Here is a 24,743-nt window from a genome sequence, read left to right as displayed (position 1 = left end):
ATCCCATCGACTGAATGGATTAAAAAAAAAAAAAAAAAAAAAAAAAGGGTTATTATCAACTAAACTAGAACAACACTTGGAAAAAAAGCAGTAACTGAAATCTAATTAAATAAAAAAATTTAACTACTATTTCTGCTAGTTGCCCAGTCAACCATTCAAATTTTTACTTAGTTTAACTATAAAGTTAAATTTAGTTGAAACTATAAAAAACAAATAAAAAGTAAACAAAAATTTATAAATAAATTGGTACATCATAGAGATATATATAAAAGTTAAAAAATAATGAAACCTATAACTAATATTTAGGTGAACACAAAATATAGAAATAAAATCTAATTTAAAATATTATCTAAAACTATAGTACATCAATTACACTAAAATAACACTGCTTCTGTGTTGCCTTGGATGACGTGATATCTGTAAGAACTGTATCTCCCAATAAATATATTCCCGAAAAGTAAAAATCACCATTAAAAAGAAATCAGTCAGACAGAAATGTCTCATCGCTGCTATATGCGTTGACCCCTGTCACTCTGTACTATAACAGAATGAAACCCTCAGCTGTTCTAAAGCAGTTAGGAGCGCAGTCCTCTGCCAATCAATCGCAATAATAACAGGGAAAAATGTCACCATGTCACACTACGGTCTAAAAGCAGTCCAGTATAATTCCCCTAATGAATAGCCCAGAGGAGACAGAGCCTGAGGCCTGGCTGAGCTGAATAAATCCACATTCTGCTCATCATGTCCAGGCTTAATAATATACACCTGACAATTCCAGTGCTCTGGTTGGACTGCACTTCAGGTAGGAGAAACTGGATCTACTTTACCAAATTTTCTAAATGCAATTCTTGACAGAGTCATGGTAACATACAAATATTCACCCATGTAAGCAAAACAATAATCCACACAAGCCATCCCAGTCAACGCTTGTCCATCAATATCAGATTACAAGACTGACAATGGAACAAAGATTCAGATTTTAACATAAAAGGCGATACAACAGAGATGAACAATACTGATTCAACACAAAAGGACTGTATAAATAGATGTCTAGAATGTTGGATAAAGCATAGGTGGTAAACATCTATTAAGTTAGTGAATAAACAAGTATGACTACACTACCATCCAAAAGATTGGCGTGAAGATTTTTTAATGTTTTACAAGTCTTTCAATGCTGGATTTATTTGATTAAAAAAAACAGTAAAAACAGTAACACTTTTCAACAAGTTTTCTGTTGTAATACATTTTAAAATATAAAATACTCCTGTGAAGGCAGAGATGAATTTATTCAAGCAGCAATTATTCAAGTTTTTAGTGTCACATGATCCTACAGAAATTATTCTAATACGCTGATCTGGTGCTCAACAATATCAATTCTTAAATCCCAAAGAAACGATTAGTCTAGCCTGTTGTCAGTTAATGAATGGAACATTGTGGTGCTCCTCCCATCAAATAAATCGCAATAAGCTTTGTGCTTTTTACTTTTGATATGAAACAAAGTCTCAGATTTCAAATTTTGTCCATTTTATTGTAGTATTCAAACAATAAATTTTGCTTTGGTGCTGTTTGATGTGGAGTGACAGATTGCTGTAGAGAAGCAGCACGTGAACTGATCGTCTCCTCCACTTTAATAGCAGTTTTGGCACTAAAAAAAACATGAATAAACATCCAAAGGTATGTTAAAAGAAAGAGTACAATTTATTTGTATCCTGTCCTATATAATCGTTCAATCAGTGTTTCAACCGCGCAAAGATGTCAATATAACAGCTTGTAAACAATGTCACATAATGTCACATTTACCTCAGAAAAATATATTCGGTGACCATAAACTCGTTAGTCAGCTAGACAAATAAACTCTAGAGAGGAGCATTTTGCTAAATATATGCACCATATAACATATTCATCATTATGATTTTTACTATTTTTGTGCTTGAATAAACCCGTCAAGTTTTTATGACAGCCACCATGGAGTAGAAATGTAGTTATGTAATTGTAACTTTATTATTTTAAAAACTTCACTCAGTGTAATTTAAGCATTTGTATACAAATCAGTTCATTTTCAATATACTAATGTAGTACCAACTGACTCTCATTTTACAGCATTAGTTGAGTGATTTCATTTTTTTTTCCTACAGAAAGTTTGGCATGTACTCTGCCTGATATACTTTATATCCAAAATAATCAATATTGAATCGAACTGAAACAGAAATCGAGAAAAGCTTATGAACCAGAATCTAATCAAATCATGAAATTTGTGTCAAAACCCAGCCCCAGTTATTATTATCGATGTTGAAAACAATTTTGTTGCTTAAAGGAAGTGCACTTCAAGAACAATCATTTACAGATAATGTACTCACCCCCTTGTCATCCAAGATGTTCATGTCTTTCTTTCTTCAGTCATAAAGAATTTATGTTTTTTGAGGAAAACATTTCAGAATTAATTTCTTCATATAGTGGACTTCTATAGTGCTCAGAGTTTAAACTTCCAAAATGCAGTTTAAAAGCAGCTTCAAATGATCACAAATGCAGCTTTAAACAATCCCAGCCGAGGAAGAAGAGTCTTACCTAGTGAAACGATGGTTATTTTCATAAAAATAATACAATTTATATACTTATTAATGTCAAACGTCTTGTCTTGCTCTTCCCATCCTGTTTTTTCCTGTTCATGACAGTTAGGGTATATCGAAAAACTCCCATCTCATGTTCTCCCTCAACTTCAAAATCGTCCTATATCGCTGTTTTACCTTTTTTGTTAAAGATTTGATCTTTTTTGCATGTTCACTTTGAAAAGACTGGGTCAGAACTTCTGCAGCGATGTAGGATGATTTTTAAATGATTTTGATGATGAAGTTGAAGATAAAATACAATTGGAGTTTTTCGACATACCCTAACTGTCTTGAGCCAGAATAGAGTTCAGGGAGAGCAAGACAAGACGAGCGTTTGAGATTAAAAAGCATTTAAACTGCATTTTGGAAGTTTAAAATCAGGGCATCATACCAGTCCACTATATGGAGAAAGATTCTGAAATGTTTTCCTCAAAAAACATAATTTTTTTACGACTGAAGAAAGAAAGACATGAACATCTTGGATGACAAGGGGGTGAATACATTATCTGTAAACCGTTTTTCTGGAAGTGAACTTCTCCTTTAATAAAACTATCAAATTAAATTCTTTAAAAAAAAAAAAAAAAAAAGTAGCAATATATTCCAGGTTCAGTACAATTTAAACTCAATCAACAGCATTTGTGGCATAAAGTTGATTAACTTGTCCCTTGACAAAAAAGGCAAAAATATGGTTTCTGAGAAGCACTTACAACAGAAGTGAATTAAGCCAATTTGTTAAACAGTATTATAGCCACAAAATGTAAACAATACATGATTTTAGTGTTAAAAAAAAATGATTATTAACCTTTTTTATTAAGTGACAATCAGTTTTACAAATTTGTTTCCATGATAACACAACACCCTAAAGCCACTATTAAAAATAAGATTTGAACAGCTTTACGGCTCAAATAATACATAATCTGCTTTAAAACCTCCAAAAATTGGCCGCATTCACTTCCATTGTTAGGCGCCTCAATGTAACCTTGTTTTTGCTCTTTAAAAAAAAATAGAGAATCAAAAACATTTTGATGTTAACTGAGGTAAACTTGTATGAACCTGTAATCTTCCTTGGCGTCTTTCTTTTTCAACACAAGTTGGTTGTAAGGTTACTGAAACTTCCGTGAACTCAAAACATCAACGTTATAGTTTTCAAAAACGCACATCAATGCTCAATGCTGTTTAACGTATAAGCAACATTTAAGGTGCCTGCGTAGTAGATCATTCCAATACCTGAAGCGGACCAAAGCTATGTTGAGACTTGTCAAATACACAGGAATTTGTCCTAAACAAATGTTGCAATGCATTACAGATAACCTACACATGGTGAACAACATTTAAAAACAAAACCTAATAAATTACACAGACAAACAACATCAAACCACCACGTAAAACAGCACAACAAGCTAAAGACACTATCACTATATCATTACCTAAACCTAAATAACAAACCAAAACATTCTTTAAAACATTGCATGATTGTTTACATTAAACAATGACAGTTAAAATGGCTATTCACACACACGCTCTTTTATTTAGTGTTCAAGCACAGATTTTTAAGGCTGACTGAATATGCACCACCATATAAAAACACAGCCTCAAGCGCAGCTCTGCACCAAGCCAAGCCTCCTGGAGTGCTTCCGATCACATTTGCAATGGAAATATGAAATATGGCTTTAGGTGGCCATACTCCACCCTGAAGCAGAAAAAAATGCCCTTTGGTTTATAGATGATCACTGTAATGTTTTCAAATTAGATCCTTCACCTGAATCGGCTTTTATATGTATGTGACATGACATGAACTCTCCAACTCTAAGATGCCTGTTAGGAACTCTCTTCCTGTCTTGGAGCAGCTTTTAAATAATGAATGATTACCATTACACTGGCCCGTGATTAATGTCAGCACTATAACAAAGACCCACGTACCTGCACTGGCACAACTTAGTAAACTCCAGAACTGCATGGTGTATTTCCCTGAACGTTCCCCAGACTCTTTCCTCAGCGCTCCTTACCTGTACTAATGACGTAACGTTACAGAATACCTGCATACCTGCTTGCCTACAGAAGCCCCGCCCACCAGATAACGCTGCTCTGATTGGTCTACATCCATAAAAAGCTGGTGAAGCGCAAACACTCACTAGGCGCAGCGAGTGACTCATTTCCGTGAATCGGTTCACTCGAACAGTTCGTTCCAATCAACTGAAACAGCTGTTTTTTTACGTCATCAGGCTTATGTTATCCAGATTTCACGTTTTTAAAAAATCATATTTTTTAAACCTGGTTTTGTATCCGTGTTTATAAAATTAGATTTCTCGTGAACACATTGTTCAGACAAGTTGGAGACAGATTGAACAGATTCATTAAAAAGAACCGCCTCAAAAAAACGCTTCGTTTACGAATTTCTAACACAAGTCAGCAAAAAAGCAGCAGAACGAATAAAACCTTGATAACAGATCAATAATGTGAAACGGTTTTTACATCTTGCTCACCTTGCAATTTTTTGTATTCCAGTATGAATTTTTATATATTTTGTAAAATACTGAATGATCAACTTCAGCCAGTTAAAATTTAGTTATCGACTCAATTAACATTAAACACCACCTCCATGTAACCGAAATATTGGGCTACCTGAAGCAAGTGATAGCCTACTGTACTTAATAATAAACTACCTATAGCCAGCACTAGTGTTCACTACGTGAAAATACATGCACTTGATACACAATATTGGTAGAAAGGATCGTGCTACTATAATAAATTTTGCATGCGCACTAAACTGGTTGCATTGTTTGTCTTTTGTTGTTGTTTTCAGTTCACCATGTGAACAGAAACAGTCTGACAACAATACACAGCCACTAACACAACACACTTAACTCAACATAACAATCCAGCAGCGAACAAGACATATTTATACCGGGTTATTAAACATGCAGATTGGTGTTAAATGTGACACGACGCTTGTTTCGTGAGGGAGAAAACATTGGGAAAGGCTTGAAATTACTGGGTACGGTCTCTTTCGCATTACCAGGAGCATTTGTCCTGCAAAACCGTGCACAGCTGACTTTTATCAGCAATTTCATAATGATACGGGAATCCTAAGCACGCTGCAATACAATAACACGCCTCGCATTTACAATCTATCGCAACACAACATGTCAGATTGGCCCAGGAAAGCCCACTCTCCAGGTCCAAGTGCAAATACGAGAGCCCCTCACGCTATGCTACCAAGCTAACACAGTTATTGCAATTATTACAGCAAATATAAAATGTGCATTCTTGACAAGGACCAATATTTTTACCGTATTCTTTTCATCGGATGTCTCCAAAAACGCGCCTTCTTGATAAACACCCTGTAATCCGCAGTGTTTGGCTTTGGTTTGTATCCCGTGCTAGCGCTGTTTGTGGGTCCGTCCAGGCTCCGTGGGGTCTGTAGTGGATCTGAAGCCGGAATCCTCCCTCTTGCTCTCACTCTCGCTGCTGCTAGTGATGACCGATTCGTAAATGAATCATAATGATGAACCGATTCTTTTGAATCATTCTGTAGAACTAAATGTGAATGGCATAATAACCATAAACAACTGCACGTATGTGACAGATAGGAACATTTATGTGGAAAAAAAAAACTGTTCATCCCTGGTGAAAAAACCAGCATATGTTGGTAGGTATGTTTTGATGCTGGGATGCTGGTTAGGTAGGTTTTGATTTTGCTGGTTTATGCTGGTCCTTTGCTGCTTCATGCTGGTCCATGCTGGTCCTTGACCAGCAACATGACCAGCAAAAACCAGCAAAGGACCAGCTTAAACCAGCTAAGGACCAGCATAAACCAGCAAAGGACCAGCTTAAACCAGCATCAAAACCTACCTAACCAGCATTCCATACCTACATACCTACCAGCATATGCTGGTTTTTTCACCAGGGATGGTCTTAATTCTAGTGAAAGCTCCAAATGCGACACATCTTTAACATTTATAAGTTAAGCCTACATCTAAATAACAATAACAACAACACATTTAACTTGATAAAACACTGCAATATCCACCTTTTTCACGTAACTGTGCGCGGCCATTTGTAAATTTTATGGGTTCGGCTTCCGGTCTCATCCGCTTTCAGCTATTTCTAGCTGTACAAAACTCGTTTTGCTGCTTGAAATTGCAAATAGGGGTGTCTTACCATATAACTTAATGTATTCCCTGCTGAAAAAGACCTAGCCTAGAATGACCAGCTAAAACCAGCCTTACTATTTTCAGGCTGGGAGACCAGCTAAAACCAGCTACTTCCAGCTTAAGACCAGCCAACCAGCTGTTTTTTTTTTTAAGCAGGGTTATCTTAATTATGAACACTCTGGTTTTATCGTTTACTGCATGTTGTTCTTCTCATTATTTATAGCTGCTAATGAACAGGAAGTCTCATCCATAAGCTTAGTTTCGCGTTAAAAAAAAAAAAAAGTGGATAAAGGAATTTCAATTAGCTTTTGGGAACTCTTTGGAATGATGACTCAAACGAATCAGTGAATCGATTCATTGAACCGAACGGTTCAAACGAATCGATTTGCTAAATAAATCCGGCTTCCCAACGCTGGCTGCTGCAGTTCTGAATTGTTTGCTCCAATATGGCTGACTCGACCTCAGGCTGCCCAGCATTCATAAAAATTTTAAGTGATGATGATTTGCTTTTGGAAAAAGTCATCTAAACATGCGTTGATTGTGATTCTCTTGGAAATGTTGCCACCAATAGCGAAAAAAACATCTTTTTGCATCACACCCACTTGACCTCATCAGTATGACACCGTGGTGTACTTGTCAACTCAATCCAAGAAATGTTTCTTTGACTTCAAAACTAATAAGTTCCATGAATCAACAGTCTGTTATTTTGCCTCTCAATTATACAAATTCATTCTTATTCCACGCACAGCAGCTCTGAATGCATTGATATATGCTGCACGCCTACACACACACTCCAGAGACTTAGGGACAGGATGGATGTGTGCTGGCTTTGTCTTCCAGACACATCCCCAAAATTCCTTCCAATGACGTCTGACAGTTAGACGGCTGACCCCAGGGTCAGAATGTTACACACCAGCCAATCACTGCTCTCTGCTTGGGCGGCAGAAATCCAGCCAAGGGCCCTTCTGCAAACACCTCCAGAACAAGAGGGGCTGATCCACAATGGCTCCATGTTTATTAAGTCATATTTATTTGAATATTAAAGGCAAACACAGACTCCACATCAGTATTGCTATTTTAAGGTGTGACATTAAATAACGTGTGTTTTCAAAGGCGAAGAAAGGCTTATCTAAGAGGAGAAAAAATGGTACAAAGCAAAATGAATCTAATGAAACTTGAAAAGTAATTTTTTTGGTCATATTTTACCTCAAAGTTAAAAGAAATTATAATTTGTAAGAAAAACAAGCCTGTTTTTAAGAAATATTATTTTGTTCTTTTTCTTATTTATGAATAAATACAAATGTATCCCCTTTATTCTCATTATTGTAATGCAAAAATACATTATTTCAATTATATTTGTACAACAAATTATTACTTATAGTATTTAAACCAAGGGCATTATTACTGATGCTGTACTGAATTTATTCTTATTTTAGTACAAATACAGTGTGACAGATAGGATGATATAATTAAATTACTAGAGTAATGATATTTTTGCATGCAGTAATGAGAATTTTTGGGGAAAATGTGCTTGACTGCCATTAAAATATTCTCAAAATGCAAGCACAATTTAATGTCTCTAAAATATGTTTTATTTCTATTTACTTTTTACTTAATGCAATTATAAAAAAGTAAAAAAAAAAAAAAAAAAAAAACACAATAAATTGAGACCTTATACAACCCAGGGATTTCTATGTGAGATTCCCCCAAAACATTTGAGATACAAAATAAATACAGATCTGCAAAAACAAAAACCGAGATAGTAGTGTCTATCAAAAAGGGTTTCATACAATCTTACAAGGCACTCCAGAGACACCACAAGGACTGGCACACTGTTACACAATCTACTCATTACAGCTGCAGTCCATCCTCAGGCTGTGCTGGTGTTTGGACCTCAATTCCCTTTGATCCAGGGCTTTTCAGGAAACTGTGTACATGGCAGCTCCACAAACCTCACCCGATTCTATATTCAGCTTTCTTGGAATAAGAACAGCTTTCAAAGCACTAAGAGCTTTCAAATTAATTCAGAAAGATACAATAAACTTGTTATTTATATTTCACCGCCACAAGCTTTAAAGACTTTGCTTATATTCAGGCTAAACAAAAATATATTTCCAGAAAGATCTGAGCATTCTTAACATAGGACTATTTGTAGAAAAAAGCCTTGTAGTAGTTGTTTCACTCCCTTGTCTAGCTTGATGAAGTATTTGCAACCTTCAAGTTACGCCAGTTGGTCTTCATAGTGCCATTATTGGATAACTTTTAAAGGGCAACTGTGTATACAATTCTTCTCCCAAGTTGAGACCACTTGCGTGTCGCAGATCCTGATGCACCTGTTTGTGAAGCTGATACCTTAAAAGTTGTGTCAGCCTGTTTAATCTACTCTCCAGATGGCGATTTTGCTGTCACGTTTTGCAGAGCCGCTGAGTATGTATCGGTCCTCCACTGAGAAGAGAGCTTGAACGGTGTCTTCGTGGGCCTCAAGCTCCTTCTCAACCTTCAGGCTCTCAGAGTCCAACACAAAGATCTTCCCCACAACCTTACTGTGGCCTGACCCACCACTGCAACCAATCCAGACCTACAGAAAGAGAAAGGAAAGACATCATTTGCCATAATGTTCTCATTTCATCTCATATGAAATCACTCAAATGACACAAACAAAAAGACATTACACTACTGTTCAAAAGTCTGGGGTTGTTAAGATTTTTTAATGTTTGTTTTTAAGGAAAGAAGTCTTACCGAAGCTGCATTTATTTGATCTTAACAACAGTAATACTGTTATTTTTACACTTTAAGTAACTGATTTCTATTTTAATATAAGTAATTTGTCCCTGCGATGGCAAAGGTGAATTTCATGAGCCATTACTTTAGTCTTTAGTGTCACATGATCTTTCAGAAATCATTCTGAAATGCAGATTTGAGCGTTTAAGAGTAAATAGCATTTCAAAAGAACAGCATTTATTTGAAATAGTAATCTTTTGTAACATTATAAATGCATGTCACTTTTGAACAATCTATTGCAGCCTTTATGAATGAAAGCATTCACTTTCTTATTAGCATAATTGATAATAATTCCATAATTTATGTTCAGTCATAATATTGTAGGTGTTCGTGCAAATTAATCAAAATTGGATAAAAAGCCGTGAACTAGTTATTGCTTTAATGAACTAGCAAAACGTCAAACTCTTAAAGGGGAAACCCCCCACCACAGGCAACTAAACATCCTTAAAGGGGAAACATGTATGAACTGTATGTGAATTTTATCACAACTTTAAGTGTATGCCGCCACAATATCATTATAAACCTCTTTAAATATGGCATTTTAAATTCTTGTAGGTATGACTACAGTAATATCATATAAAAGGTAACATTTTACCTGATCCTTTACTCTGATCATACAGGTGACCCCACTGCAGTTGGGGAGTGTGACCCGATTAGGTGGTTTGACGGGGTCACTGGAGTCCCATATACAAAGCTCTGCTGAGTCTGTGAAACTTGTCCAGATCTGTCTTCTCTACAAAAATGCACAACAAGAGCCTGAGATTTGATTATATCTGAGCACATTATAATTTTATGCAATTCACACCATTTAGTGGCATGGCTGACCTCTCTGACTGTCTGGGTGTCAAATGTGTTTGTGCAAACAGCGTGAAACGGCAAAGGAAAACTACACACTAAAATAGCATAAAGCTACAACACATCGCATACACAGAGATACCATACATACTCATTTATTAGAAAAACAAATAAAGATTTATAACTTTAAAAAAAAGCAATTTGTATTTATGTATAAAAACCCATTTATACAGTATAAATGGAACTTTATGCATAAAAATAAGTGACCCTGGACCACAAAACCAGTCGTAATAGTTGTATTATTTGTCAGCACACTAACCATAAGGCTATTGGCGCTGACCAGGGTCACATTATTGTGTAAATATTTGTATGTATATATTTGAGGAAGGGGTATCATCATATTTAGGGTTCATATTTGGTTACAGCTGATACTGTGAGGGGACCGTGAAGATACAAACCTCCATAAGCAGTGTGACCCTGCTGAAGGCTGTGGTTTTCACATCATCTGGGAGTGAAATCTTACAAAGCAGAGCTCCACTGGGACTCAGCTTCATGACACAATCCCTGGCACCTTCACAAGCAATAAACACATGCTAAGTAATGTATTCAGATCAACCTCATTAATGTCAAGCTATCCATTGCCAAAAAAAAAAAAAAATAAACCTTCTGAAAATGTAAATTTATTTCATGACCACTTGAATTCTTTTGTAAAATGTCCAGTTAACAACAGTTTTGGACTGTTTTACCAGGCTGATGACAAACTTACCACACCATAAGGCGTCATCATAAACCTGAATGGACTGCAGTCTGTCACAGGACAGTTGAAACTGCCTCTTCACCTTCAAAGAGGGGACGATCCAAACAATCACAGTGCCATCTGCACTACAGGAATACACCTGTGCTTGGCTTGGAGAACATATCAAAATTACATTTCTTTACAGTGTAATCTGTATTCTCAACCACAGCTGCCAAACACTCAGAAAATATCACAGACAATGCTGCCACCTGCTGGTGACACTGTTAATTGTATTTTCTGAATCGTGTGTGTTTAATTATGTATCTGTTTCCATAGATAATATAAAACAAAATGTATTACAATAGATAGATAGTAAAATATTATTGCAATTTAATATAACAGTTTTGTATTTTATTATGTTTTTAATTTTTTCTTTTTGTCCTGTGATGCAAAGCCAACAACATTACTCCAGTCTTCAGTGTCACATTATCCTTCAGAAAACATTATAAAATAAGAAATCACATTATAGTTTTTATTTGTTTATTTTATTTGTTTTATGTTTTATTTTATTTGTTTCTTTTTGGGACTGGTGCATATATATAGTATTTATTAATTAATATTTCATTATTTATTTAATTAGATAAAACATTATATGATACTTTTATTTAACATTTCATTAGATAAAAATTATCACAATGCAGTCTAATCCAACCCTGTCAGTGAATTTTGTTACTGTCCAGTAATCACCTTGATCTGTTCTCAGTATTCAGTTTCTCCAGGGCGAAGTCTGTGACCTCTCCGTGGTGCTCAGTCAGCTGTTTATGACACAGCATACTGCGGGTGTTGATTATGTAAATGACAGAATCCTGAGAACCAATCCACACCTGCTCCTGCCCCAATCCCATCATGCAGTTCTGGGCACAAAAAAAAAAGACTGCTGTGTCAAATCTGTTTTGAGATTTAGAGTTTAATTTTCACTCTTCCACAGATCCAAAAACAACAGAAGTATAAGACATTGGAAAACAAAGCTGCAACAAGATACCAATCCACAAGGTGGCATCATACACAATTTACTGCCGTCCCTTAGGTCCCGGTTACTTGAACAACACCTTGTCAGTGACTAAAGTGTCACTAAATAAAACATCTGTTAATGCTTATAGCAATTACTTTTCAGTCATCTTCAATATATTAAATCTTAAAAGCAAACAGCATCTTACCAGTCGAGATTCTCCTAAATGAATGTAGTTTTGCTTTAGGGACCAACTGACTGCATCAAACACAACCACCTTCCCACAGCTGAGGGCACACCAGAGCTTAGGGTTTCTATCCACATCTTTGTCTGGAATAGTTAACTGGCCTGGAAGTTGTTAAAACAATTTTTTTTTTAACATAAATCTTGCACAAATACAGTTTATATCTTATACAAATACAGTTCATTCTCATTTCTCTCTATTTATGCAGTGTCAGAAAGCTCTTGAATTTCATCAAAAACATCTTAATTTGTGTTTTGCAGATGAATGAAGGTCTTACTGGTTTGGAACAACATGAGGGTGACTAATTAATGACAGAATTTTATTTTTGGGTGAACTGTCCATCTAACTATTTCACCAAATACTCCTGCATGCAGACCTGGAGTGTACAGCAAGACATCGACAGACTGAGGGTTCGTCATGTACTGGGACGGATTAATCTTGTGTTTCAGAGTCTCTGCTGTGGGTCTGGGGATGATCATGGGCACTGTGGGAATGAAGACAGGAGACATTAAAACAACTGTCTTGTCTTCATCATACACTAGTTCTTACAGGTAGGGAGTGAGACAGACCTTCTTGCCGTTGCTTTTCATTATAGGCCAGTTTGGAGGCAGCACACACAGCCTTCTGTGTCTCTAAACAGGCCACCACTGCATCCATAAGCAGGACATTGGTCAGTGCCTGCTGCACATACTGGGGGTCCTGATAAACAGAAGAGATGACAGATCACAAACTCAGTACTTTGTGAAGAAAAATAGAAATAGAAAAATAGAAACAGCAGTCAACTCCTCAAACAATGAAAAAGAAACAGAAACTTGAAACCTTAATAAAAAACACATTGAACAATTTACACCTAAGGATGTGTTTATCTCATGGTAGGAAATGGGAATGAACTAGGAGGGCATATCGAAGCATGTATGTGATTGTTAAAGCTTGCATTATTTTGACAGCTGTAGGTGAACGCCCTAAACACACCCTGTTACTGTTAGAAACACTGAGCGGATGGAAATCCCTTTAGTAACAGTTTTCTGTTTGCTCCAGGACAGATTTATGAACCAATATAAATTAATTTCTTATCTTTTTACAGTATAATTTCTATTCTATTAATTAAGGATTAGTTCACTTGCAGAATGTCATCCAAAATGTGTATTTCTTTCCTCAGTTGAAAATTAAGGTTTTTCAGGAAAACATTCGAGGATTTTTCTCCATATAGTGGACTTCAATGGGAGCCAATGGGTTGAATATCCAAACTGCAGCTTTAAAGGGTTCTACACAATCCCAGCTGAGGGTGAAATGATCGGTCATTTTCTACAAAAAAATGTAATTACCATTATTTTTAACCACAAATGCTCGACCTCGCGCATTACGCAATCACACGCGTGATGAAGGCAAAAATAACAACCCAAAGCGAGCGTGCAAAGAAAGTCAAACGCCATTTACAAAAAAAGGTAAAACAACAATGTCGGATGATTTTGAAGCTGTATGAGAAAATGAGCTGGAGTTTTTCACCCTACCCTTCTTTTTTGAACTGAAGTACACAGACAACGAACCAAGAACTAACCACATGTGAATTTTTCAATGTGATTACACAATGCGAGAAGACCTGTATGTGCATCTTTTTTATTTTCTAGAAAATGACCAATTGTTTTGCTAGATAGGATCTTGATTCCTCCGTTGGGATCATGTAGAGCGCTTTGAAGCTGCAGTTTAAACTGCAGTTTGGACCTTCAACCCATTGGCCACCACTTAAGTCCACTATATGGAGAAAAATCCTGAAATGTTTTCCTCAAAAACCTTCATTTCTTTTCGACTGAAGAAAGAAAGACATGAACATCTTGAATGACATACGGGTGAGTAAATTATCAAGGAAATCTTGAATTCTGGAAGTGAACTAATCGTTTAAGTTGGCAAGAATGGTCAGTGGTTGATTTTATGAAATTCATGTTTTGATTCCCATATTAGATGCAGATTCACAGTACAGGTGAACTTATGGTACCTTATGGTTGTCTGCCATCATTCTCCCAGCCCACATCTCCTTGACCATCAGGTTCCACAGTTCACACTCGGATTTTAAATTAGCCTCAAATATTTCTTGCCTCAGGCTGTTCTTGATCTTTAGAGATGGGACCCTCAAAAGTGAGAATGAAGCAGTGGAGATCTTTACTTCCTGAGTTCACAAGATTCATATGGTTACCACAAACACTAACTTCTCTTTTTAAAAGTAATATTACAGGTATTAAGACTCACAAACCTCAATGTCCCTAAACTTGGTAATCTCAACATATACACGTCTGCCAACAGTCAACAGAAAGAGCCTCTTCTGAGTCATGGCAATTTTACCAACACCATAATTGGTCTTCACAGAGCTGGACAGCTTGTACACACACTCATTGTTGTCTAGATGTTCCAGAACCTCAACAGGCAGGTCAATCTCCTGTGCTTCTGCCTGTTTCCAGAAGGTATAAAACAGTCTGAACATCTCTGGATTAATATGCTTCGGCCCACCTGAGAAGAACAAATATATTTAGTTTTATATCTATTGGAATTGCTCAGATTCTTCTTCTCCAAAATGAATTGCATTTTTAAGAGCCTAAGCATGCCCGAAAACTCATGAAACTCTGCACACACACACCAGAAGTGATGAAAATTTACATCTGATATGGGTTTTAGAAGTGGGTGTGGCAAAATGGCTCGATAGCGCCACCTATAAAATTTTAACAAAGTGTCCCTCGAGCTGTTTCACATAAATGTACGAAATTCGGTGGACACGTGTAACACACCAATACCTACAAAAAAGTCCCCCGGTATAAAGTCCGAAACCCAACAGGAAGTCTGTTTTTGCCATTTTCAAACATTGTATAACCTTTCTGTTTCACAAAACGTTCTTTGTGGCGAAAGGTTCTTCAGATTATAAAAAGGTAAGAAAGAGATGGTTCTTTAAAGAACCTTTGACTGAATGGTGCTTTGTGGAACCAAAAATGGTTCTTTTATGGCATCGCTGTGAAGAACCTTTTAAAGCACCTTTATTTTTTAAGGCGTAGCAATTTAAAAGATCAACACCAAATTTGGTTAGCATAATCTAAAGCCCTTTGTGATGTTAAATTGTGAGAAATTGTGAGAGTTTTCGTTGAAGGGCGTGTTCGTGGCGACCTGTCAAACTGGTTCTTTGTGGCGACAGCTCTTGGATTTTATCAAAAATATCTTAATTTGTGTTCTGAGGATTTACGGGTCTTACGGGTTTGGAACAACATGAGGGTGGGTAATTAACAATGGATTTTTTCATTTTTGGGTGAACTATCCCTTTAAATCTCCATCTCAATTATTAACTGATTTGGTAGCAAAATATTGTGCATCCCTAATCGTTTTATACAATGACACGTTACAGCTCAAACTTACCGACAGTGAGAGCTTCAAACAATCTTTCTGAAGTGGCCATGTCCCGCACAATACCAGATTGTTGAGTGCACGTCACAAACTCCTCCAGCTGCATGGGAGTCTTGGGCAGCTCGAACTTTCTCACGTGACAATCTGATTCTACATGCTCGCTGTTTTCATTGTTCTTCACCTGACAGATGAGAGATTTGAGCTCAGGTCTCTTCTCTGCCTGGGCTCTCTCCTCCATCTGCAGAGAATCCGTCAGTGTCTTCACCAGCTCTTCAGGAAAAATCTCAATATCTGTTTTGTAGAGGTTCTGGAAGTCACTGAGGGCATTCAATCGCTTAGAGCACAGCATGTTGATGAGACCACGTAGGTAAAAGTATCTTGCTAGCAGGAAGGAATCAACAGCTGGGCTAGCTGATATGGCCTTGTTCAGCTGAAGGATAACATCTCCAATGTAATGGATCACATTGGGGTAGGTCAAGGGAGAAGGGAATTCTGGGAGCTGGAAGTTCTTGACTGGCCTGACTGGAGTATTCATAGCTTTTGGGATAAAGATGATCAGTAACATGAATATTTTATAAAAATCTAAATACAAAACTAGGTTGTGACAATGCATTATAGTACTGCAGTTCTCTTACACTTTTCAGGAATGGTCTTAGTTGGAGACATCTGTTTAGGCAAAGTCAGGTGTTTCTTGTTGTCCAGGTCAGGGAGACTTGAGCCCAGACGTTTACTCAAACCACTCTTTAAAGACTCACTTCGCAAAATCTTTATTTCCTTTATGGTGGGTCTGCGTGAGTAATCCAACGATTTGCTCAATCTACAGAAATTATTAACAAATTATTAAACAAAAGAACACCATATATATTTAAAACAGAACTTTTATTTACACTATAAATGTATTTACTGTCACCTCTAATTAACTGAACGCATCCTTGCTATTAGTTTAATAAAAAAAATTATTATTAATGTGGAAAATCTGTTACATCACAGCTTCAGCTTACATTTGGTCTTCTGTCTGAGTACTAAGATCCATTTGGGTAAATTTATCTATTTTTCCATTCAGACGTTCTTTCAAGAAGGAGTGGAAAATGTGCGTTTCCAAGACCTGTCATGAATTAAAAGCTATCAGTCATACAGTTCTATTCCTAAAGTTTAAAGACCAGACATATTATTAAATGGAAAGTCACCTTTTTATAAAATGGTTGGTCGCCTGGTTCCCTGGTCTTCAGAAACTCATCAGTGTTAAAAACTCTGTGTTCATGATTAAGGTAATCACTGACATCTCTGGAAAAAGAAGCATTATTTTTAAATGTACATGTGTAGAAGATTTAAAAAAGTCAGTTCTAGTTTTCTTTTTTTTACTCACCTAAACATGTTAACGATGAGCTCCAGGGTGATGTTTTGTATATCCAAATTGAGACTGTGTTGCCAGTCTTCTCTGCATCCGCAGCTCATTAAGATTGCAACAGTTTCTCTGATGAACCACTTCCAGGTCATAGTGTAACTGCAGACCTTTCTTTCTACATGAAGATCCAGCAAAACAATTACAAATCTGACAAATACATGACTTTTAGGAACCTGGGTCTATACTATGAAGTTTAAGTTTAGATTGTGCAATCATTTATAGAATTATTGTACCCGTAAATCCATTACACATGAATGGAGTGGACGATTAGTAAAGGATCAATGTCTTGAAATGACAGAGAAAGTTGATGATCATCATCATGCTACCAACAAAGCCTAATTAGATTCTTTGGATTTGTCAATTCGAAACTAATCCTGCAAGCTTGAGTTTGTTCAACTACCATCATGGTACAGGCTCCTGGTCTCACCAGCCAGGTCTCAAAATGTGAGTTTATTAAAATCTTGTATATTTTAAGAGTTAGCAAGACTACATTTAATGACTAAATGTTTCTTACCGACACTTGAAACGCTCAGCAGCTGCCTGTGGGGTGTCTGGGACGTCAATGTAATGACAGCCAGAGCAGGACACGGTTCCCTCATCAATATTGATCAGAATCAGATCATCGGTTAACTGACAAACAGACAATGATTTCACAGATCACAAATCAGAAATTGATAAGCTGTTGATCTAAGTAAAAATCATGAATTTCTCAACATCGGGACAGTTTTAAGTGAGATGAATAAATAAATCAATTTTATACATTTTGTATGAACTACAGTTGGGGTTTTCAAATTTCAGGTTTTCAAAAATTGCAAGAGAAAATTATGTTCCTACAATATAAAAGTTTCTATAAATACACAGTTTTACTGTGTAAAAAATATTATTCGTAATATTAAAAATTCAACTTCTTACAAATTAATTAGCTATTTTAAAAAATAATTAATAAAATTCATATTAATTTTTTAAAATGAATAATTTGTCGAAATTAAATAATTGACTTACATTATTATAATATTTATGGTATTGAATTGTACTGTGTAACAAATATTATTTGTAATATTAATCCACAACGTGTATTATAACCTTGACATCAGCAAACCGCTCACCCACACAATGCCATACACGCTGTCTGCCATCTGCCCTGCACAATAATCATGCTGTCTAATCAGCATCTTGATATGCCACACCTGTGAGGTGGATGGATTATCTCGGCAAAGAAGAAGTGCTCACTAACATAGATTTAGACAGATTTGTGAACAATATTTGAGAGAAATAGGGCTTTTGTGGACATAGAAAAAGTCTTAGATCTTTGAGTTCAGCTCATGAAAAATGGGGGCAAAAACAAAAGTCCTGCGTTTATAATTTTGGTCAGTGTATATATACTTATTAATTCTAACATAATAATAATATTATTATATTAGATTAAATAATTATAAAATATATCATTTTTTGTATTAAGTTAATAATAAAAATTATTAATAAAATTATTTAACAGAATAAAAATGATAGAGTTAATGAGGACCATTATTTAGGCTTTACCTGGGCAACTTCCTCATAGTGGCTGATGTGGCATCCCATGAGGAAAGCAGTCGGTGCCATAACAAAGTCAAGCATCTTTTGAGACAGTATAGGCACCAGAGGGTGCTGCCAGTGCAGGGGCCAAATATACAGCATGAAACACTCTACGATCAGGGTCAGTTTGGCCCAGTCCGAGGAAAAGAACACCATACGCTGCTCTGTGAGTATACTGGCTATAATCTGCAGAGGAAGAGAGATGTAAAACATTTTTTCATTGTGATGTGGCTCAAAACTTTCAGTTGACACTTTGTTTAATCAAAAAGACCATCTGCGTTTATTCAAACCACTAACAAAGAAAACCCCTCAATTATTGCAGTAATCAGCTTTTATATTTGAGACCTGCAGCAGCTCTCTGGTCTTGAAGCAGAGGAGTGGAAGATGTAAGTCCAGGTCAATAACAGGATGATTTTTATCTTCTCTGGATGGAAGGACAATCGTCAGAGGTTGTAAGGTGAACACCTGACATGAAAAATAATGCAAATATACTTCACACGTATTATGTATTATCTGTTTTGTCTTCACATTATCCCAAATCATAAACTTTTTCACATCATTGCAAGTTTATTTCAGTCCTCTGACTTTGCTAAAAGAACCCACCACATACAGCTGACCAGGAGGAGGAACTGGAACTAGAGCCAGTTTAGCAGAGAACTCCTTCACTTGCTCTTCCATATCAGTCATTTGACAGATTTTGAGCTGACCTAAAAGGCTGTGGATGGAAGAATAAAAATTTCGGATGTGGAAGAAAAGGTAGTGTGTTTTAGCTATGGCGGACATTTGTAGGTTGAATTCTCTGAAAAGACTGAATGCTGTGGCTCCGAAGTGACATTAAAACAAGTTCTGTTTGTTCATAGTTTTGTTTGTAGTTTCCTGCTTTAAGTTAATTGATGCAAATAAATGAGTTATGGGTGTGTTTCTTATGGGATAGACTAACTGAGAATGTTATGAATAGCAGAATCTAACACTGCTGATAAGCCTTTTGTTATATATTCTCCCCAGTCTCCCAAGTATTTTCTTTTTTTGAATAAATACCTTGAATCTTGACTCTTACCTGGACAAACAGTCCCTGAGAGCATTGTAATATGGGTGTTTTGATATAACACATATTGCATAAGCAATGTAGAGTTGTGGAGACTTGTACAAGTGTCGGTGTCCATTCTGCAGTCCTTCCTGTATAACAGGGTTTAAAACAAATTTTTTTGACAACTTTAAAGGTGATATATATATATATGAAGAGTTCAGATGCAAAACCAGCTAAAAGCCATCTTGGTCAAAAATGAGATAATGATACTGAGTGAATGCTCTCGACACATATTATGCGTCCATCAAATACTTTTTCTTCAAACTCGCTAAAATACCAGTCCTAACAAACTATACATCTAGAGAAAGCTTATTTTTTCACCTTTAAAATGATGTATAAATCTCATTTTCAAAACATTTACCCTTATGACTGGCTTTGTGGTCCTGGGTTACATATACTGTTCATGATTGGACAGAGCTATATACTATAATGTGATGGGATTTATGATTCTGGTGCATAACATGTCTGATGTCTGACTTTGTCCTAATATGTCCTTTGTCCTAAAATGACCTTATATTTCCTACTTTGAATAATCAAACAGGGCATATTCAAATTTTACTATTTTAAACACCACAACATGCAAAACAGTAAGAAAAAGCTGTTAATGAATTGCCTAAAATTCAGCAGAAAAAAACATTTGCATATTTCACCGTAGCTTCACTGTACTTCCATTCAACTTCAGATATATGAGTCACTGCTTTTATGTTGCCTTCATTTTTAACATTTTTGCTAATTCAAGCAAAATAAATGAATCAATTTAAGTATTAAAGGAGAAGTTCACTTCCAGAATAAAAAAAATCTTGATAATTTACTCATCCCCATGTCACTGAAGATGTAAATGTCTTTCTTTCTTAAGAAATTAAGGTTATTGAAGAAAACATTCCAGGATTTTTCTCCCTACAGTGAACTTCAATGGTGGCCAACGGGTTGAAGGTCCAAATTGCTGTTTTAGTGCAGCTTCAAAGGGCTCTACATGATCCCATCCAAGGAATAAAGGTCTTATTTAGCTAAATGATTGTTTAGTTTCCTAAAGAATTAATATTCATATATTTTTTAACCAAAAATGCTTGTTTTGCACTAGCTCTGCGTTTCTCGTCTGTGACTTCACGTGTGGTTAGTTCTTTGTTTGTGTACTTCGGTTCAGAAAGGTAGGGTAGGGCGAAAAACTCCATCTCATTTTCTCCTCCAACTTTAAAATCATCTAACATTGCTGTTTTTTTGTAATCAACTTTAAAATCATCTAACATCGCTGTTTTACCTATTTTTTTTGTAAAGGGCTTTTGACTTTTTTTGCATGTTTGCTTTGTAAACACTGGGTCGGTACTTCCACCTATGTCACACACGACCTTTCCAACGTGATTACTTAATGCGTGTGGTTGGGCTGGTGCAACACAAGCATTTTTGGTTAAAAAATAAATATGTTTTTATTGTTTTAAGAAAATCACAGATTGTTTTGCTAGACAATACCCTTATTCCTCAGCTGGGATCGTGTAGAGCCCTTTGAAGCTGCATTGAAACTGCAATTTAGACCCTCAAACCACTGGCCACCATAGAAGTTCACAATTTGGACAAAAATCCTGGAATGTTTTCCTCAAAAAACATAATTTCTTTGTGACTGAAGAAAAAAAGACATGCATATCTTGGATGACATGGCAGTGAGTAAATTATCAGGAATTTTTTATTCAAGAAGTGAACTAATCCTTTAAAATGAATAGGAATAACTGCAACAGTTTTTCTTCAACAACCTATATTCTACCCATGTAAATGCCCATAAAGATAAAAATACACGCAACCTTGCTGCACCCAAAACTAGAGTTTTCAGTTATGCAAGTTATTCAGGACACACTAATAAACAGCAGGTAACTTCAGCGCACGTGATCTGTCAATACACAACCATAATGAGAGGTTAACCAGGTAATATAAAGAAGAATCTGACCTGTATTAATCTAGAGAACTGGAGAACTACTCCATGAGACTGGTTTCCAAACATGTCAGTGAAGACTAGAAAGTGAAACTGTTCTTCCTTTTGCTCCTTAGTTATCTGAAGCCCACCTGATTTAAAATAAAGAAATGAATGTTAGTCGAGTCTAATCATTCTAAACTAATGTAACAGCTACTGTGAACTGAACTATTTCACATTTACAGCATGAATTGCTCTGTATAGTCAGTTAATACCTTTTTTGTACTGCTGTGTGCTGACCTTTGTCACCTTCCACAGAGATTTATATGCTGTTTCTCATGTATTACACTATGTAATGGAGGGCGGGGTGATAAATCGATAACGATAATTATCGCGCAATATGAATTTCCTCGATAAACGATAACAAGAGTTTGATAAATGTTCGATATAATGCAGGGTTGCCAACTTAGAAGTTCAGCTTGGAGTGAGATTTTTCTTTTTTTTTTTTTTTTTTTTGGAGTGGGAGTGGGGGTGGGGGTGGGGATCTCGATTTTTTGTATATACTGTACATATAAGGGGATAAAAATGCAGCTGAATGCCTTTTTTAGAACCATTTTAAACTTGGTTTAAATTCAGTATTTGCTTGCATTCATTGTGTGTACTTATACAAGTATCATTAAAAAAGAATGTAAGTTATTAACTTTTTAAATTTCACATTTAAAAATATAGAAACCATATTACATTTTTATCATGTTACTGAGATGCAATATTTGTGGTTTTAACTGCTATTATCATGATCTATGGATGATACTATGGAAGAGTAATGGTTAATTAAAAGAATAAATAAAACAAAAAGTCAGAATAATTCAGTTTCACCATATAAAAATTAGGTTTTAACCGTCTGGCTTTTACAACTTTCACACTGTAGCAAAATGTGCCTTTAAACTTGGAAAAAAATGACATTTATCATGATTTATACGAAAAAAAACTATCATGATCATTTTTTGGCCATATCGCCCAGCCCTAATGTAATGTACGAAGATCTGCATGGAACAGTGTTGCAGCAGATGTACTGACGTGATTCAACAACCAGTCAAGCTTTTGCAAGCAAATTTGTTTTACCTGGAAAGCAGAGTTGTGGCAGAGCCACCAGATCCAGGTCTTTGGGAACACGAACATCCTCTGTGGTTTCTTCTTTGGGGTTTCCAGCCTTAATAACAGGTCTATCATTTTTCTTCTTAATGAAGAAGCGCTGTTGCTGGTTCTGGCTGACGTTTCCTACATCTGGTTCACTGAGACTCTCTTTAGACAAAAACGGAGGTGCATGGACCTGCAGGACCTCAGGATCGAGTAGCGGTAGAGGACTTCCATTCACCTGCAGAAAAGACTGGACACAATGCTTTTTTAAGACCACTAATATGACTGGAGACTTAATCTAATGAGAACGTAAACATCATTTTAAATAATTATTTTAAGCAATATTTTATATTAAATATTTCACTTTTTTATACTTTTCAGATAAAATACAATAAAATAGCTTATATGAATCTATATGACTTTTAAACAAACAAGTATATCCTATAAAATAACCAGATTTTAATCTGAAACTGAAAACATGCACAGAATCAGGAATTCCATCAGTCTATAACTTTGGGCCTGTCCCATCATGCTTGATGCAAGCATTGTTTGTGAATAAAGAGATCCAGTAACGGCTGTGGCTTACACCACATAACAGTTTGCCAAAGACTCACAGAAGGATATTATTTTACCTGGGACAGCTCCTTTAGTTTATTATTTGCAGGTCCAACAACGACACATGCTTCCAGTAATCCTGAAGGCAGACCGTCTGCCATTGGGAATCGACAGAATCGCCACTCCTCATACGATCTGTGAACAAAGAGATCAAAATACACATATTCCTTTTCATGTCGAAATCTCTTATTTGTAGTTCCTGAGTTGCTGAAATCCGAAAGAAGTAAAACATTAGATAATATGTGATAAAAGATTGCAATATTAAGTAACATACATTAACAAGTCCTCAAGTCAGATAACACAACAGCGACACAACAGCATGGTTGTGGAAACAAAGAAAGTACAAAGAAAGTTCCTACTACACAGACACCCCAAATACCACAAATATAAGAGTGTCACTAATCTCATTTTCCTGTTCTGGGAAATTCCTGGGTTAAATCTGACTCATGTGTGTCTGTTGCAAGAGTAAAATGGGTTAAATTTGAGTCATGTGTGTGTGTTGCAAAAGTTAAAAAAAAAAAAAAAGAATATTTGAATAACAAATGTGGGACATGTTACTATTTTAAACACACATTCAGTCCACAAGTGAAACAACATGCAACACAAAAATATAATCATATGCAAGCCAAATTAAATATAAAAAATCTGTAACAAAGGAGCTGTAAGTGAACAGAAAAAAAAGTAAAATTTAATATTTTACTGTAGTGTGCAGAAAAAAATGCTACATTTCGCATTGAACTTAATCTAACTAGTCACTATTTTTATTTGACCTAATTGTATTAACATTCTTGCTGATTCAAGTACGGTATATGTAATAATAACTGTGAGTATTTACCCTAAAAGGAATAACTGTCAAAACGTTCTCTGTGAACAGATAAATAGGCTATTCTTAAAGTTGTTATATACTGCGAATTAACACTGTAAAGTTTTTCTTAAAGTTTAATCTACGCATGTAAATGTCCATCGTTTCTATTAAAAAAAAGATAAGGATGCACGCACCTTTGTAGATCAGCGGTATAATGAAAGTGAAATTACGCACGGGACAGGTGGAAAAAAAAAAAGATGGGATACACGAGCAGAGCACAGTGATCTGCGCCTGCGCGCTACAGTCAACAGACACTGCGTGTTCTCAATGGCCAGTGCAACTATTCACATCACAACATAACACATAGCAAATCCTCTCTGGAAAATATAAATGTATTAAACCCACTGTAGGGATATTCTACTGTACTCTTTTGTGACCCATTAGCTACTTTGCACCGTCCTACCTAGCTGACCTGTCCACATACAAAACCTGAGTAGCAGTTAGAACGAAAATTAA

General features: G+C 35.9%; 2 protein-coding genes across 3 annotated transcripts in view; both read right to left on the bottom strand.

Moving 5' to 3' along the window:
- The window catches only part of ptk2ab (protein tyrosine kinase 2ab), a 76,168-nt gene extending 70,105 nt beyond the window's left edge, over positions 1-6,063 (bottom strand). Inside the window, exon 1 of one of the 2 annotated variants that reach the window (XM_051131949.1) lies at positions 5,897-6,063. Coding sequence is in view for 1 of the 2 variants with exons in the window: in XM_051131945.1 (XP_050987902.1) it covers positions 4,527-4,563 (37 nt within the window). In the remaining variant the exon portion in view is untranslated. Of the gene's footprint in view, positions 1-4,526; positions 4,620-5,896 lie in introns of those variants that run through there. The other variant, XM_051131945.1, reaches the window with a different exon arrangement.
- Positions 6,064-7,792: 1,729 nt separating this feature from the next.
- dennd3b (DENN/MADD domain containing 3b) lies at positions 7,793-23,796 on the bottom strand. Its single transcript, XM_051131542.1, is given in 25 exon segments — positions 7,793-9,338; positions 10,137-10,274; positions 10,795-10,907; positions 11,103-11,242; positions 11,820-11,986; positions 12,290-12,429; positions 12,702-12,809; positions 12,895-13,024; positions 14,319-14,489; positions 14,574-14,827; positions 15,719-16,243; positions 16,342-16,523; positions 16,708-16,811; positions 16,894-16,990; positions 17,073-17,138; positions 17,140-17,226; positions 17,626-17,741; positions 18,651-18,869; positions 19,029-19,148; positions 19,287-19,398; positions 19,741-19,859; positions 21,707-21,822; positions 22,793-23,057; positions 23,440-23,557; positions 23,697-23,796. Coding segments are annotated over 24 exon segments (3,777 nt in total). The 5' UTR covers positions 23,524-23,557; positions 23,697-23,796; the 3' UTR covers positions 7,793-9,134.
- Between the last annotated feature and the right edge of the window lie 947 nt (positions 23,797-24,743).

Source organism: Labeo rohita, chromosome 16, assembly GCF_022985175.1.
Source record: "Labeo rohita strain BAU-BD-2019 chromosome 16, IGBB_LRoh.1.0, whole genome shotgun sequence".
Classification (NCBI taxonomy): domain Eukaryota; kingdom Metazoa; phylum Chordata; class Actinopteri; order Cypriniformes; family Cyprinidae; genus Labeo; species Labeo rohita.
Note: the sequence above shows the minus strand (reverse complement) of the source record. Positions and strands in the feature narration are given on the sequence as shown.